This window comes from Poeciliopsis prolifica, unplaced genomic scaffold, assembly GCF_027474105.1.
Source record: "Poeciliopsis prolifica strain line A6 unplaced genomic scaffold, Auburn_PproV2 SCAFFOLD006, whole genome shotgun sequence".
NCBI lineage: Eukaryota > Metazoa > Chordata > Actinopteri > Cyprinodontiformes > Poeciliidae > Poeciliopsis > Poeciliopsis prolifica.
The window spans coordinates 17325472-17342158 of record NW_026562381.1 but is presented as its reverse complement, the minus strand read 5'-3'; the positions used below and the strand labels follow the sequence as shown (position 1 = coordinate 17342158).

Below are 16687 nucleotides of genomic sequence, written 5' to 3'. Positions count from 1 at the left end.
CAAATGATTTTTTTTTTATTTTAAAACAAGTTGGTGCTTATTGATTTTTTGTGACAGTACTAAAGAAAAAAAAGTGCATTCAATAAAACAGTTGGAGCAAAACGTTTCATCGCTTTCTGGGTCTGTTTAGTTGTTATTGCTGTCTGACTGGAGATCCAAAATGATTGCTCTTGTAATGGATCACATTCATTTTACAAAACAAATTAGTTGTAATCAGTTAATCAATTAAACTTTATAAAACACATTTCTTACAGTCAGGTGTAACAAAAAAAAAAAAAAGAAAATGAACAGACATTCAATGACTAGAGACCCACAATATGAAAATCAAAATGATGAAAAAATTGTGTGATCAGATAGAGCAATATTTATAGATCGTAAAACATTTAAGAATTAAAGAGACAGAAATCAAATTGCATTATTGAGGAGCAGAAACTGTAGAAATTAAAAAATATGAAAGACACAATGCATGTATATTTTAGGAGATAAAATAAAAAAATCTATAAAAACAGCAAAGTTAAGACCATCCATAGTAAACATAAATAACAAGATTAAGTACAGTAAAAACAGCAATGTCACAACAAAAAACAAATAAAGAATCTAGGAGTAGCTAAAATAAGAATGAAATAATAAACTATAAGGGATAATGAATAGCTGTAAACTTGAAGTAAAAGCCAGACTGAATAGATGTGTCTTTGTTTGGCTGTTGAACATCTAAACGCCTCAACGCTTGTTTGGCTTTTCCATCCAGGCACCAGCAGAAGAACCTGAGAGGCCAGGAAGCTCTGGGGGACAAAGAAGATTTATAGTTTATTGTGTTTTCATAATAGCACTCTCAAAGAAAAAGCACCCAAATGCAGCTTATAAATCTGAACATAATTGTGGATTTTAATTTTTTGTCACACATGATACTTTTTGGATAGTGTGGTTGTTAACCTAGACTGAATTCAGGTCAAACATACAACCTGGATTCCTGAGTTAAGCTGCATGCAAACATTTATAAACCACTGACTCTAACAGTCCCTACAAGTTTAAATAGGAAAAAAAATGATCTTTTGTTTCACACGCAGAATTATGTATCTAAAAGCTTTTTAAATATTGTTTCCAATTCAGAACTGCAATTTAGTTAATAGGAATTATTTGTAGAAAAATAAAACAAAGCGAAAGCGATGTGCGGTTCAAAACCTTTTACCAATAATAATGTGGAAAATTGGAGTGTAATTGTATCCAACTCCTTTTATTCTGATACTCCTAAATAAACTCCAGTTGAACCAACTGTGTGCATCAAAATCCATGTGTCTAATTTTATCTGATCTTTCTGTTATCTGATGAGAACAGGAAGTGACCTGACCTTAGTGTGCTTTCAAAATAAAAGTACTGAAATGAAACAGACTTTCATGACAGTTAATGGTTATGGTGACTTTTCATGCAAACTGATGATCAGAGAAGTAACAAAAAGCCCAAAAGTAACTTAGGAGGAGCTGCAGGGATTCTCCACTCAGGTGGAAGTATTTGTCGCTAGGCCAAAACAATGGCTCAGTTAAAGTTCAGCTGAGAGTTTGTGGTAGAAGTGACACTCTCCATCAATCCAACTGAGTTTTAGTTCGGCTGTAAAGAGGAATGGGTCAAATGTTCAGCCTAAAGATGCTCACAAGTGGTAGAGAGTGACTCCAGCCGACTGACCACAGAGTAAAGTGTTGGATCGTAGAGGGCTGAACACAAACACATCCCAGACTTTTCATATTTTCATTTATCCAGAACATTGAAAATCACACGTCCTTTTCCAGGCTACAATGCATTGTGATGGTCTGCTGCATAAAATCCCAAAGTTTGTAATTTCAAAGTGTCAAAATGTGAAAAGATTTAATGGGTTTGAATATATTTTTCTGACGGATTATAGACAGAGCCCATTAAAGAATGAATGTGGAGGAAATCAGAGCAGAAACGTTTCATATTTGGTTTCTGATTTTCTCTCAAAGCAACATTTCTTAAACTCCTGAAACCAGCTAGATGTGAGAATGTGTGAGAGGAGTTGCTCTGCCTTATTCTATTAAATATGACCTTAAAGCATTGAACTTTCTCCTCCTACCATTGTGTGACACATGATTGTTTTTGTTTTAAGATCACCATTAAGTTCTTGTTTTCCTCCTGCGGTGTGAAATCAGCCCTCTGCGTCTCTGTGGGTCGTTTCATTCCTCTCCTCATCCTGCTTCTCTGCAGAAGAAGACCAATTAGAAAGGAGCTGACTGTGACCTCTGCATCCACCTCAGCTCTGCTGACAGGAGGGTTAACATGTAGCCGGACTGTTTTACATGTTATCGACGGGCTGAGAGGCATCATAGTCATTTTATCACACCAATTTCATTCTTGGCCGATTTCCCCTTAGGCAGGTTAGTGGCAGCTTCCCATTGATTTTTCATGTAATTGATCAGAGACCTGCAGGAGCAATTTATTGGCCCACTCGCACCTGTGATTAAGGCTGAGGCCACATGTGTTTATTCATGTACCAGCAGCTGCTTTCGCTGGGAGCGACCTCTGCGCCGTAAAACGCCGCAGTCCTCAGTGTGGAAACGGTCAGGCTAATGAAAGTTGTCCTGGTCTCCAGGACGTTTCCCATCATGCCTGACCAAAGCCATGTCACATCCAAAGTCAAGAGCAGCGGAGACGGCTTGTTTCGACCCGTCAGGGCTGACATGCCTCACACAGAAACAGAGCAGAGTTTAAATCAGAGTGATCTGTATTCATTTGAAGCTGCTTCATTCATGGACGTAAATATGAGAGCGCCCGGGGGGCCAGAAACCACAATGACATCAGCTTTGCATTTCTTTTGGTAGCCATCGATGGGATAATTACAGAAGAAGACAAAGACGAAGAGCTGAGTACTTTTTAAATATACACCATGTTAGTCGGGCATGTCAGGAGGAGCGAGGCGAGCAAAGGAAGCCGTTTACAGGCCTTACTTACTGCGCTCTAAACCACAAGCTGAGTTGGAGTGCTTAGCGTTGCTGCAGCTCATCTCCCTTTGGTACTGTGACAGAGCTGGAATAGCAAGGATCAGGCATAAAGCCGCTCAACAAGCTCAAGAGCTATCAAAGATCCACCCTTTTAATTTGGTTAATTTACAGCCAGCTTTTTCACTAATAACGCTCTTGGAGTGCTACTTGACAAATGGAAATACACACAGGATGTTTCTGACTTGGAGGAGAAAGTCTCAGTGAATGTTTTGTGTTTTTTAGACATCTGTCTCTTTTCCTAACTCCCTTCCCTCTCCTCATCCTTCACTTCCTTCCTCCTTCCCAACAAGCCACCCTTTCAATTAGGCTCAACTATAAATGAAACAAAATTTCTGCTCATTATTAGACTTCTCCCATATTAGCAGATCTGTTCAAAGTCTTGTGGCTTTGGAAACAACACTTACAACTTCAAGTTTTACGACGTGACCCACAGAATTCTGGTCAGACTGAACATCGTGAAAATTACATGTGGTTTTAGGCCAAATCTGTGAAAAAAAGGAAAGAGAAAGAAAGAAGCTGTTTTCAACACAAAATAATGAAACTACTTCATATCTACTAAAGCTTCTTGATGCAATACAATACATTGGATAATACTATGGGAATATGTGAATTTATTCAAAAATAACTGTGCTGAAGGAAGAAATTACAGAGGCGTTCCTGTGTGATATGAGTTACCCATAAAGTTCAGGATGCAACGATGGGAGAGAGATATGAGGTGCAACAAACTACCCTGTGAGGAAATTAAATGAGGCAAATTCTCTCCTGTGTCAGAGTTTATTACTCAGACAAGCTGCACATTATGGAGATTCAACAAAGAAGAGATGAGACTAAAGTTTGCAATAATTACAATGATGCAGGGGAGTGATTTCAGGCCTTTTGGCTAGAAATCTGCTCACATACAGGAGCATCTCAATAAATTACAACTTCAATGTAAAGGTCATTTATGTCAGTTCAAAATGAAACATAATAACTACAACAAAATGATTTTAATACATAATATTATGGCTATGTTGAGGCCTTTACAGTCCTGAGGAAGGCCTTAAGAGATGTCCAGAAGCCACTAAAGGTCACTACAAGCGTTCCAGTTGAAAGTTTTGTGGAAAGAAAAAGTCTGGTAGAAAAAGATGAGCAGATGTGGTTCCAGTTGCTCAGAAACTGGAACCACAGAATCTATAGGCTGAGACACCAGAGCCATCAATGCAGACAAGCTTTTACATTTTTAAATAAAATGTTTTACGTTTGCTGTTTAGATGCATTTGCAAGGTCTACACAGCAAATATGCACAAATGGAATAACAATTTGAATTTTTCGCATGTAAGAAATAGAACCAAGTTTTGTGAATTCAAAGAGAGAAGTTCCTGTCTTTAAAGGAGCCCAGATGATCGGCTGACTGCCTGGGTAGTGTATCATCTCTCCTCCCTGAAGTGCAGGCTCGCATGCCGTGCTGATATACATAAAAAGCTGCAGAGAGTGTTTTGAAATCCTCTCCAGCGCATGCAGGAGAGGGAAAAGTTGAAGTGTCCAAACTGCGCTGACACAGACGGGCTGATGTGCTCGTTAAGAATCAGGAGAGAGCACCAGCGGAGCAGGTCACCCTGCTTCTCACATCACAGCCCCATCAGAAATTCTTTCAAGTGTCCTTCTGCGTCGCCAAAGATGACAACGGCAAATCGATAAGCGCTTGAAATGAAAAGAAGCCGCCGGTTTGCCCCCGAGGCGAAAGATTTCATACCCGCCAGTCTTGTCTGAACTTCAGGCATTCCTCTGCATCTTTCTGCGTGAGAAAGAGGAGGCTGTTCACTCACTTTTTTCTTCCTCTCTTTGTGTCAGAAGGTAAGAGAAGCATATGCGGCCGCAGCATCAAGCCTCTCCAGACGCTGCGCTCCCCCTTTCTTCTGTACTTGCAGGCGGGGCGTGATGTGATGCAGGGCTCATGCTTTCTTCTTTTATTTGCATTTTCTCTCATTTGCGCGTGTTTGGGAGGCTTTCCTTGAGAAATTGATGAAATCCTGACAAACCGGGATGTTTGACATAAAATGTTTGACATGAATTTGTCCTTCCATCACACTGCAGGTCAGGCTCAGATGACTATTTAAAACAATCCCGACTGGATCTTTTATGAGTCCATTTAATTAACGCAAGTAGTTTTTTTTATTTTTTTTTCTGTACTTATTTCTACAATTAATTATTTTTATTCCAAAAAAAAATTATTAATTATATTTCCAATCACTTGAGTTTAATTATGCCTATCTATATTTTTCTTCTCTTTTTTCTTTTTTGTTGAGGAAGAACCGACGCGCAGGTTTTGCTTCAGTGTTCCCCTTTTGCGTGGAAATTCCCGTGTGGATGAGCGCATTAATTACTGGCTTAATGGGAGTATGACTAAAAATGTAAAAGACGGATTATGTGCCGGGATGGCGGACTGGTGGAGGGGGCGGTGCGGCGCGGCGCGGTGCGGCGCGGTGCGGTGCGGGGGGACTAACGCAGGCCTGTGTCCGGTCTGCTCGCCTCGCTTCAGAAGCGGGTGGAACACGCACGCAGTCTGCATCAAACGAAACGGATCCATAAAGAACATTTGCATCCGAGCCAGCTGTTCACTCCGTCCGCACATAAATCCGCAACACGATAGCGCTCTGTCTGGCGCAAGAGGAGGCCACTGCATCTTTATAAAAGCGACTCAGCTTTTATTTGAAATGTTAGGTTTTGTGGGTGTATTAAATTAGCTATGAAGGATTTTTTGTGTCTTAGCAAACAGTCTTTAATTGAGGCTGAATGGTTACAGAAATGAGAAAATATGTAATTATTATCCGAATTGCTGTGGTCGCGTCTTGTTTATTTTGCGCATAATTTACCAAAGTTATAAATATGTGCCTTTTGACAATAAGGAATTGAGTTATTAAAAGTTATTCACGCCCGTAATGTTTAGATAAAAAGTCCTTTTCATCACCGCTTGCTTCCTGAAAAGACGCATCAGAATTTTGGGATTGTTGGTGAAAGTTGAGAGCTGCCCTGTGCTCAACGCAAACATACACACCCCTCTGTGAGCGCGCACACACATGCACACAAACACACCAGTTCCCCTCTTAGCTCAAAAGCTGGAAAAATTGCGCCACTCCTGGAGCGTCTTTCAAGGCAGGAAAAAAAGTTGAGGAAGACAGAAGAGGACGAGCCAAGGGGAGACTCGGATGAAAGCGCCTCCTTCGCACTTTCTCCGCGCGCCGTAAACAGACACTTATTTATGCGCATAAATGAAACAAACCTAAAGGCAGCGCCGCGTCTCTTTTTTTGGATACGCGCGGCGTGTGGAGCTCCTCCATGCGACGCTCACGTTTACGGACACAAAGTTCACCGCCGCTGGAGCTCGAGGTTGTCTGAGTTTGAGTCGTGAGCGCGGCTTCTGAGGACGGTGGGATTCATTCCTCACTTTACAAAAAAAAAGAAAAAGAAAGAAAGAAAGAGAAAGCCGAAGGCTTGGAGACTGAAACGATCCCGGTCCCGTCCGGTGTCCGCAGCTGGTGAGTACTGGGGGAGCTGGAGCGCAAAAAGAAAAAAAGAAAACACGAGAAGCGAAATGTGAGCTAATGCGAGTGAGGGAATTTGTTCCACTTTGTGCGTCTTCTGATGTTTATTTCAAAGCCGTGACTGGAGGAGCAGAACCGGGGATGTGAGGGCAGGTTTGGCGCACAGGTCTGCGGATGATCATCAGATGTTATTATAGCGGTGATGGAGAACTGGAACACGCAGCGCGATCCTATTTATGCGCAAAAACTAGCAAAAGAAGGCAAACAGCGAACATTGAGAATAATTCAATCTTTATTTGGAGTCTAAACACATCGATAGGTAAAATTCCGCTTGTTGTGATTTACTAAGACATATTCAGGTGATGTAGGAAATTCATCACTTTTGTTCCTTAAGAGAATAAAATAATAGAAAAAAACGCGATGACGCTGATAGTCCCGCGTCTTTAATTAATGCAGGACCATATGATGGAGGTTAGCGGCTCATCCTGCCGGTGATGGCTGCAGCCTCGCGCTCACGCTGTGCTAATTTCACGAGTAAAGCCTCCGTGGGGCGATGCCAGCTTTCTGTCTGCACTGGGCCCGATGCCATGAGACTCACTGATTCACATCAACTGCTGGTGCTGAGAGCAAACGGGCTCCACGGAGTGAGAATGAATGGATGAACGGATGAAAATAAGTAAAGTGGTGATGGCGATGCTGATGCAGCTATCTTTAAACTTTAAACTGCTCCCACAGGGCACTTTATCCCAAATGGATATTAAAAAGAACGGCCTGTAGCGGATAAGGCGATATTACACTTTAAATTAATTTAAATTTTATTATTATGATGATGATTATTATTATTATTATTATTATTATTATTATTATTATTATTATTATTATTATTATTATTATTATTATTATTATTATTTAGTGCATTGGTATTCATTTTTTATTAAGAAATTAATTTTCTTCACTTTTCTTTTCACTTTTCTTTGTATTTAAAATCTATTACAATTAATTTAATTTGAATTGTGTTTATTTTGCGTAGGGTTATTTCTTTCTGGGAAAATAAAATGCACATTTTTAAAATAATATTTTATAAAGCAGGTTATTTGTGGGAGAATTGATGTGATTTTTGCTGTATTCAGATCTCAGTTTTCTAAATAAAATCAAAGCAGGTTTGCCTGGAGAGGCCGCAGAAAAGCCCAGGCTGCATGAGGAGCTCTCATTAAAGCTCTGCTTAGATAACGCGGAGCATCATGCAATAACCTCCCACCTTCCAGCCTGGCCCCCCACTCCTTCATTTTGCTGCTGAAAAATAGAAAAGGGCTTCTGGAGAACTGTCGCGCAGCTCCACACCGTGTAAGACTTAACCTCCAATATCTGCATCCTCTGAATGAAAAACAGGGAGTATAAAAAAACGCAGCGAAGATGTAGAGCAGGTGAGGAGGAGAAGTGAGGAGAATGGTTAACAGCATGACTGCATGCAAATTTCCTCCCGCCTCGAATTATCATAAGCAAACAGTGTGAGCCTGGACTAATAAAAACCCATCTGTGTAACTTCATATCGAGGTAGTATGAGGGGTTGCGATAATGAATTTTGTAATATCCCACCGACAGACATCTCAATCAGACTCTAATCCCGTGATTTTACCACGGAATCACTCCACTTCCAACTGCTGCAGACAGCAGCAAAACACGCGTGGAGGCTCAGGCAAAACACGACGCGTTTTACCCACGCCACAGAAATCAGACAATGCAGTAAAACAATCGGAAATATGTCGACAGCAAGAGAGAAGAGCGTCACAATTATTGTTTTAATGCAGCTGTCATTTCCGACACGCTTCAAAAAAAGTTCGATAAGAAAATTGAACCAGAAAAAAACTCATTAGAAATAAACAGCCATCAAATGTTATTCATTTAACCTCTTATGATGGTTATGCATATGAAGGTGCCATGTCTGTATTCCCTAATATTTCAAGCTTGATCATTTTTTGATGTAAATTTTTTCTTTTTTGTTTTTATTTTTTATTTTGATAAATTTGAAGAGTTTCAGAGTTTTATCTAAAGACGTCACTGTTATTATGGGAAACTGATTTTAAAATTTGTCCTTTAAGATTTGTCATCAAACTAAATGAATCTTTTGTGTTTATCTAAATTGCAGAACAGCGCCACAATGGAGTCCCACTGCCGCAAACTGGCCACCACCTGCGCACAAATAGGTGAGTCTCCTCAAGTTTATTCATAAAAACAGCGAGAAAAAAATCCATTCAGACATTTAATATTACCATCCTCGATTAATTAAACTCGTTAAAAATCACATTCAAATATACCGGTTGTTATAATAATAATAATAATAATAATAATAATAATAATAATAATAATAATAATAATAATAATAATAATAAATAAATTAAAAAGAAGAAAAATTAGTCATTAAATCGATTCATTCTTATGATAGAGAAACAAATTCCTAATTTCTAATTACGTCAACGTGACGTCGGTCTATTTTTTTTCTGAGAAAATGAAAAATAATGCAGGGACATATTTTCTCTGTCAAATTTATCAGTCTGATCAGAAAATGGGAAGACATATTGGCCTCTCTGAGGGTCACTGTTCTTTGTCTTAGTGCGCCACCTGCTGGTCAGATGAATTCTCCAGTTTTACAGCAGACTGGGTTCATGACGTCTGGTAAATAATAAATAATGTTCAGCCAAATTCATTTTCAGCCTATTGTTTATTTCATTTTTTTATTTATTTTGAACGCAAAATTGTAAAACTAATTTTGTCACGTCAACTTTTCAATGTATTCAGTGAATTAATTGATTTAAAAAATATTTCTTTCAGTGAAATAGTATTTCATTGCTCTTTAATGCGAATCTAAAATCACATTGAGCTGCAAACGGACAAACTGTAACTTTGATTGTTTAACTCGGAAACAGCGATGCGGCTGCGGGATTCATCCCTTCATCCAAACCACCGCATATTAGAATAATATGATTAACAGACGCAGAAACTGGGAGCAGGAGCTGCGGATCAGGGACGCGGGCGTCATGCGTGCCGCCCTGTAATGTATGCAGCGCTCGGTGGATTGGCTCCTGGGAAAACTAAATGTATAATGAAAGCCCATTCGTGAGCAGGAATACGCTAATGGTGGAATCTGATGTCTTCTTAATCCTATGTAAAAAGCCTTGTCGTTTCCCGCTATATTGACTGAATTGCTAATTAATGGCCCTCAATGGCGGAGGCCTGTTGCAAGCAGTAATCCGCAGAAGAGAGATGAAGCATTCAGATTGTAGAAATGAAGAGGAAACCGATAATCCACTTCAAGTTTAGTATTCAAATATGGCTGGAGGAGGAAAAACTGGCATCACATTATTATTATTATTATTATTATTATTATTATTATTATTATTATTATTATTATTATTGTTGTTGTTGTTGTTGTTGTTGTTGTTGTTGTTTTGTGAAAATCTTGGTCATTTCTTGTTTTTCACATAACAAACGCAGCTAAATGGTTCCGCTCCAGTTGATTTGTCATGTAATCGGCCTGCAGAAGTGGTGACTGATGTGTGTTTCTGTGCGTGTCGGTGGTCTGCTGGTATTTATATATATGTGGGGAGGGCTTTCATAGGATTACTGCGCCAAGTCCAAATGTGCTGCATGAAAGCGCGTCCACTTGGCCACGTGGGAGATGAAGGGCTCCTGTTTTAGTTTCTAAAGATGATGATGATGATGATGATGATGATGATGATGATGATGATGATGATGATGATGATGGTTATGCATGTGCATTTTAACCCGATTTGCTCTTCCTCGATCTGCTTCCTCACATCTCTGTCCCTGGTTTTCTCACTCATTTGTTCCTTTTTTCTTTTTTGCGTCACGTTCATTAAATAAATGAGATGAAAATTAGATGAGAAGGAAGCAAAATGTCCCAGGCGGAGCAGACCGCAGGACCCAGCAGCAAAGTGAGGACAGATCCGGTTTAAGCGCTCCGTCCTCACCAACGGAGGTCCGCGGCCGCTGGAGGCCCGCGCGCCTCCGCCGAGCTTCATTTAATGAATCTGAGAAAACCCAACATTGAGGGGGTCAAGAGGATTTGACAGCTCGTGTGTGGCTCCTTTGCATGTCGTGAATCGGATAGTGAGGTCAGGCTTTTTGTGTCTTGGACTCAGTTTGTTGAGGACTGATCTGCTTTTATTGCCTTTGACCGAAAATCCACACTGGATGAAATCAACAAATTAAATTGGTTTCTTTGGTAGATTTTTGTCAAAGTTTTTGGACAGAAATAATTTTTGTTTTAGCTGCTCAGAGCCACTCAGTTAAATCATCCTATTGTAATTATTACTCATCTAGTTTGTCCTCCTGGTTTGTGATTCATCCATAAAAATAAGTTTTAGATTTCTTCTGCAAGGTTTTTCCCTGACAGCGTCAGTTAAAATGTCTCATGTTTCTCCTCACAGTGAAGCTCAGCCTGTCAACCAGTTTAACTTGAATATTAACTCTATCACTACTTTAGTTCTCGATGGACACAAGCTTACCTCCAACACAAACCTGTCCCAGAATGGGACACGGCACGTCTTCTGCGTCCCAATCAGCAAAACTCTGTGACTTCACCTAAATATACTTTAAAATAGTTGATGAGAGTCAGACTGCTTAGAAGAAAAACAGCGAAAGGATAAATAAATGATTCTGCAGTGTGAAGTCATTTTGAACTCAAATCTATAAAAGTTCAGAAGATTTCAGAAGTTTTGTTCACACTTGTCCAATGGAAGTCAAATTAGGTTAAATCTCTATTTCATCTAAATGGGAATTAGATTTTAATAGATGATCATGTTGTACTGAGGAAGACTTGAAGTCAAAAACTCATTAGAAAAATAATTTTTTTTTTTTCACAAAGGTTGTTCCCTGGTGTATCTGTTCACCTGAATCTGACTGTGGAGCAGCCGGTTACACGGTGGTGGGAGTATTATGCTGTGGGGACGTTTTACTTCAACGCATCAGAATTCTATAATAAAAATTATGATCTGAATGTTTACAATCTGAAGTGCTTGGTGTAAATTAGCCTTTGGATGGAGTCGTTTGACTCTTTTCCTTCGGCGCCTCCATTCTGCGCTCCTGTGCGAACACACATGCGGCACGTGTGCGCTTTTTTCACATAGCATGCGTGTCTGGCAGTTAGCGTCAGTTGACAAGTGCGTGCAGATAGTTTTGGAGCGTGCTGGCGCCACCACAGCACTTCTTTTGAAGTTAACATTTATTTGTCCTTTCACGGGACCTCTGGTGCAGAAGGTGTTTGTCTTTGATATTCAGTGCGCATCTATTTTCTTTGCGCCTTTCAATAAAAGCCGCTTTATCCGCTGAGCAAACTGCAGCGACAGAGCCGGAGAGAGCGCGGCTCAGCCTGGGTATCCGCGGCACTCCATCTCTTTACCGGGCCACTGGACCCGTCTCATAAAATGAGGCCAAACTGTGTTATTTTCATTTTTATTTGGTCTTGGGCTGCTGCGCGGCGGCGGCTCGGGGCGCAGCTCGGTACACCGTGCGTCTCATCTGACTTTACATGCTTTTATTTGGAAGAGGAAAAATAAGCGCCAGCCCCGGCATAAATACACTGGCAGACATATCTCGTTTCTGTGAGCTCCGGTTGGTTGGGCACATCCGCATGGACGCGCCTGTCAGAGAGAATTGGGGCGGAGGCAAAGCGGTGACGTGGAGGTGTGGAGAGAGGCGCAGTTGGATGGGCAGAGCACAGGCAACAGCTGAAATGAGCAGAGAGCGCTGGAGTGTGTGTAAGCCTCTGGATCTAATATCACCTACCTGTCCTTGTCACTCTGATAGTCAGCCAAGGTAGCCGCAGTTTTCACCGATGCTGTGATAAAACTCAATGGCCTGTTTTAAAGCGTTCTCCAGTTTAAACAGAACGAGGGCTTCATCTCAGCAAGAGGAACTGTGCTGCTGTGCGCTTTTTGGACAGCTGAACACATTCCGGAGTCGGACTTTCCGCTCAGCCTTCCTGTGCTAGAAGCTCGTGAGATCTTTCACCGATGAGCTCTATGAGGGATCCATTAAATATAGACCACCACCTCACAGGGAATAAACTCGCCTCCACGCACCACACGGCTCTGGCGATGGCGTCCAGCCTGCAGCCGCTGCAGCGCTCCGTGGACTCTAAGCACCGGTTAGAGGTGCACACTGTGTCGGACACATCGAGCCCGGAGTCTGTGGGTAAGAACCGGCCGGGGTTTCACCCGGAGCCCAGAGATCATCTGGTTATGAAACAATAGCTGCTATCAGTCACCATGAAGGGAAATTTATATTCATAAACACCGGAGCTGTCAGTTTGAAAGCAGCTCGTTTGTTTCTGGTTTGACGGTGAATTATTGTTTTCTGTGTTGTTTGTTTTTAAACAGTTTAAATAGTTTCTTGTATTTTCAGCATTATTATAAAAAATAGAATGCAATTTAAAAGGAAAAAGTATATTTTTAAAATCAATAAAAACTTATTCAGAAGGATTTAAAAACTCTGGGTTTTATTCTGTTTTAAATTCAAACAGCCAAACATCAATCTAAAAACCCGGTTTTCTTTTTACAGAAAAAGAAAAAATACAAAATAAAAACGACGATTCCTCGGACGACCCGTCCAAGAAGAAGAGGCAGCGGCGGCAGAGGACTCACTTCACCAGCCAGCAGCTGCAGGAGCTGGAGGCCACCTTCCAGAGGAACCGCTACCCGGACATGAGCACCAGGGAGGAGATAGCCGTGTGGACCAACCTCACAGAGGCCAGAGTCAGGGTGCGTTAACACACACACACACACACACACACACACACACACACACACACACACACACACACACACACACACACACACACACACACACACACACACACACACACACACCAAGCGCAGCACTTCTCATTCCCTCTGAACATGAATACAATTTATAGTTTTTTAATTATGCGGCATTTTGGCACAATTACGCGCGTAAAGAAAACTTTATGGATTGCTCAAATGTAGAACAATATGACAAATAAAAATGGTACTCATAATATAATTAAAGGGAAATTAATTTTGAAATATTGCAGGATAAAAACACATTTAATTTAAGTTCATTTCAATAAACTTGATCAATTATAACGCAACGCGCAAAGATTCACCCCACAACAAATAACCTGGAAATTATCCTTATCGTTTAATTATTTTAAAAATAATGATAAATTACTCAATGTATTATTTGCCTATTAGGTGTAATTAGGCAGTGATGACGCTGTTAACAGTCGAGGCCATTGACATGCCACTTGTGTTCTTCTCTCCGTGTAAAAGAGGTGCAAAGCTTGTATTTTGCGATTGTCGCCCTGTCGTTGTGTGATTAAGGTCAGAGTGTTTGTGGAAGCATGCGGGGGAATACACATCCACTCCACGCTAAGATGCTCCACTGAGACTGCAGTGTGTATTCCGCGCAGATAGAGGCGGCTGTAAAACTGGAGCTCTGCGCAAATAGGAATGAAGGGATTTTATTTTAATTCTGTACATTTAGGGAGAAAAATTAGAACCCAATATAAAAAAATGCACGAATGACAAAAATAAAAATAAAAAAGTGTTTGTTATCTCTTATATTTGTTATTTTTGTGCTCTAGGTTTGGTTCAAGAACAGACGAGCCAAGTGGAGGAAACGGGAGAGGAACCAGCAAGCCGAGCTGTGTAAGAACGGCTTCGGCCCGCAGTTCAATGGACTCATGCAGCCGTACGACGACATGTATCCCAGCTACACGTACAACAACTGGGCCGCCAAGGGCCTCACGTCCGCCTCCTTATCCACCAAAAGCTTCCCCTTCTTCAACTCCATGAACGTCAACCCTTTATCCTCGCAGACCATGTTCTCGCCGCCCAACTCCATCTCGTCCATGACTTCCAGCATGGTGCCATCCGCGGTGACCGGCGTGCCGGGATCCAGCCTGAACAGCCTCAATAACTTGAACAACCTCAGTAATCCTTCCCTCAACTCTGGGGTGCCCACGCCGGCGTGTCCCTACGCGCCGCCGACCCCGCCCTACGTGTACAGAGACACTTGTAACTCCAGCCTGGCCAGCCTGAGACTGAAAGCCAAGCAGCACTCGAGTTTTGGATACGCGGGGGTTCAGAATCCAGCCACCAATCTGAGCGCTTGCCAGTACGCGGTGGACAGGCCGGTCTAATTGCTACCTGCACTGCAAAAAATCGCCACCGAGCTGACATGTTAGAGGACAAAGCATTTTTAACCCACAAAAGATCATTTTGAACTGTTTGAAGTGTTAAAGGGAATTTACTGCTCGCCTGGTAACCATCCACCCCAAGACTCAACTTTTCCATCAAATAATAGGAAAGATGTGACTCAATTCGCTCTTATTGACTTTCGTTCATTTTCACGCAGGGAATCTAATTTAGAGGGTTATTTTTGTGACGGTGGTTATTTTTTGCAGTGTGCGGATAATTAATAGCAGCCGTCCACAGAAACAAGAGACTACTACAGCTACTTTTCTCTTTTTTTTTTTCTTTTTCAAAACAAGGGCACTAGAAGACTGAACCACTGAAACACACTCAGCTCCTCCTCGGAGTCAAACCGAACCGGGAGTTTTTTAAGTTTCTTCCTCTCCGATGAGCGATGGCCTCATTCACTGAGTTAAAAAAAAAAAATCTGAATAAAGGCCTGTTTCACTTTTCACAGCTCGTCATGAGGGCTTTTCTCCTTGATGGATTCTGGACGTTAACTGTTGACAGAAATGTTGGTGTAAATATATTTGAATGATCATCTCCTGTTTGTTGAAGCGGCTGCGCTCCAACCTGCGGCTCCTCTCCAGGTTCCAACTTATCGACGCATGTGGATAAAAAAAAATACAAATCCTAATAAAAAAAGGAATCATGTTTTGCTTGCAAACAAAAAGGGAATGTACATACTAAAGACGCACCAGTTGTGTTTCGAACATATTATAAATTTATTATTAATGTCTGTGTGAATATCGATTTAGAATAGCAATTCTGGATTAAAAAAAAATAAGCATCCAAAAATGTTCCTGCGACAAATGATTTGGTTTTTTGCTCTGTGTATACTATTTGGTACGGAATTATGTTGTTTTTTTCCCCATCAATTCCCGAAATATTGTGTTTTATTTAATGGAAGTAAATATATTGTTCCAAAAACATTCTGCTGGGCGACTTTTATTGAATCTTTGTGCAAGACGTCTGTGCAAAGTAGTGACAGTCTGTCTATAATCTTTCGATTGTCTGAGGCGCTTGTGCGGCTAATCTATAGAGGAAAACAATGGGCCGCTCCAATACACATAGCACCGGGATGCTCCTGCAGATTAGCCCCAGAATGCGTGTCTGTCTGCCTGCCTGCTCCAGCCAAGAGCCGCGGCTGCTCGCTGGGGCTTGAAATAACACGGGAATCAACAAAAAGCTGCGCGGCGGCGCGCACAACAAAGACAGCAATCCATTAAGTTCCCTTCACTCAAGTGGATTTTTTAGAGTCAATGAAACCTTAGAATAAAGTTTAAAAAGAAATAAGGCGATTCAAACGCAGCCATGCATCAAGTCAACCCTGCTTTGTTGGACTCTTATGTACATACCTTAAAAGTTGCTTTGTTTTGTTTCCAACAAGTTCTTCTTTGTAGACACGCAACCAGCCTTAGTCATCTGTTTGCCCTTTTATTGTTTTCATTGCTGCTGCTGATTTTTTATGCTTTAAATGTGCACAAACGTGACAAAGCCAAACAAACTATGAGTATGAAGCTTGAGCAAACATGCAGAGCTGCAGAGGTATGAAGGCCGGGGATGCGTGCAGGAGGAAGCGGGGGAAGAGTTCATGGAAGAAATCACGGAGGAAACACGCCCCACTTTCGGCAAAAGAAAGAAAATATGTGCAACATGCATGCATCAAAATGCTATATTTATATTTTATTTCTTTTATATTCCGCCATAATGCAGATATGGGATGTAAAAGTGCAGCCTTCCCCAGTTTTTAGCACAAAGGTGGTCTATTGGCCCGATCCGGAGATCCACTGTGAGATTCGCCTGAGGTCGCCTCTCATGGGGCTTTATTATGAGCAGAAATAAATCTCAGTAAGTCCGGAGTGTTGTTTTTACAAAAGTGCCAAATAACAAACACCAGCGAAGCGTTCACCCGTTTCCA

The 16687-nt window shown here is 41.2% G+C and overlaps 1 protein-coding gene across 3 annotated transcripts; it reads left to right on the top strand.

Annotated features, from left to right (window-relative positions):
• The first annotated feature begins 4555 nt into the window (after positions 1-4555).
• LOC129360745 (pituitary homeobox 2) lies at positions 4556-15698 on the top strand. Of its 3 annotated transcripts, none has more exons than XM_055031133.1 (4): positions 4556-4844; positions 8679-8736; positions 13112-13311; positions 14157-15698. In XM_055031133.1, the coding sequence occupies exons 2-4, from the start codon at positions 8691-8693 to the stop codon at positions 14712-14714; spliced, it is 804 nt and encodes a 267-aa protein (XP_054887108.1). In that variant the 5' UTR covers positions 4556-4844; positions 8679-8690; the 3' UTR covers positions 14715-15698. The 3 variants fall into 3 exon arrangements, with proteins under 3 accessions (XP_054887108.1, XP_054887107.1, XP_054887106.1); XM_055031132.1 differs by lacking the exon at positions 4556-4844 and adding an exon at positions 5962-6526; XM_055031131.1 differs by lacking the exons at positions 4556-4844; positions 8679-8736 and adding an exon at positions 12111-12745.
• The last annotated feature ends 989 nt before the right edge of the window (positions 15699-16687 follow it).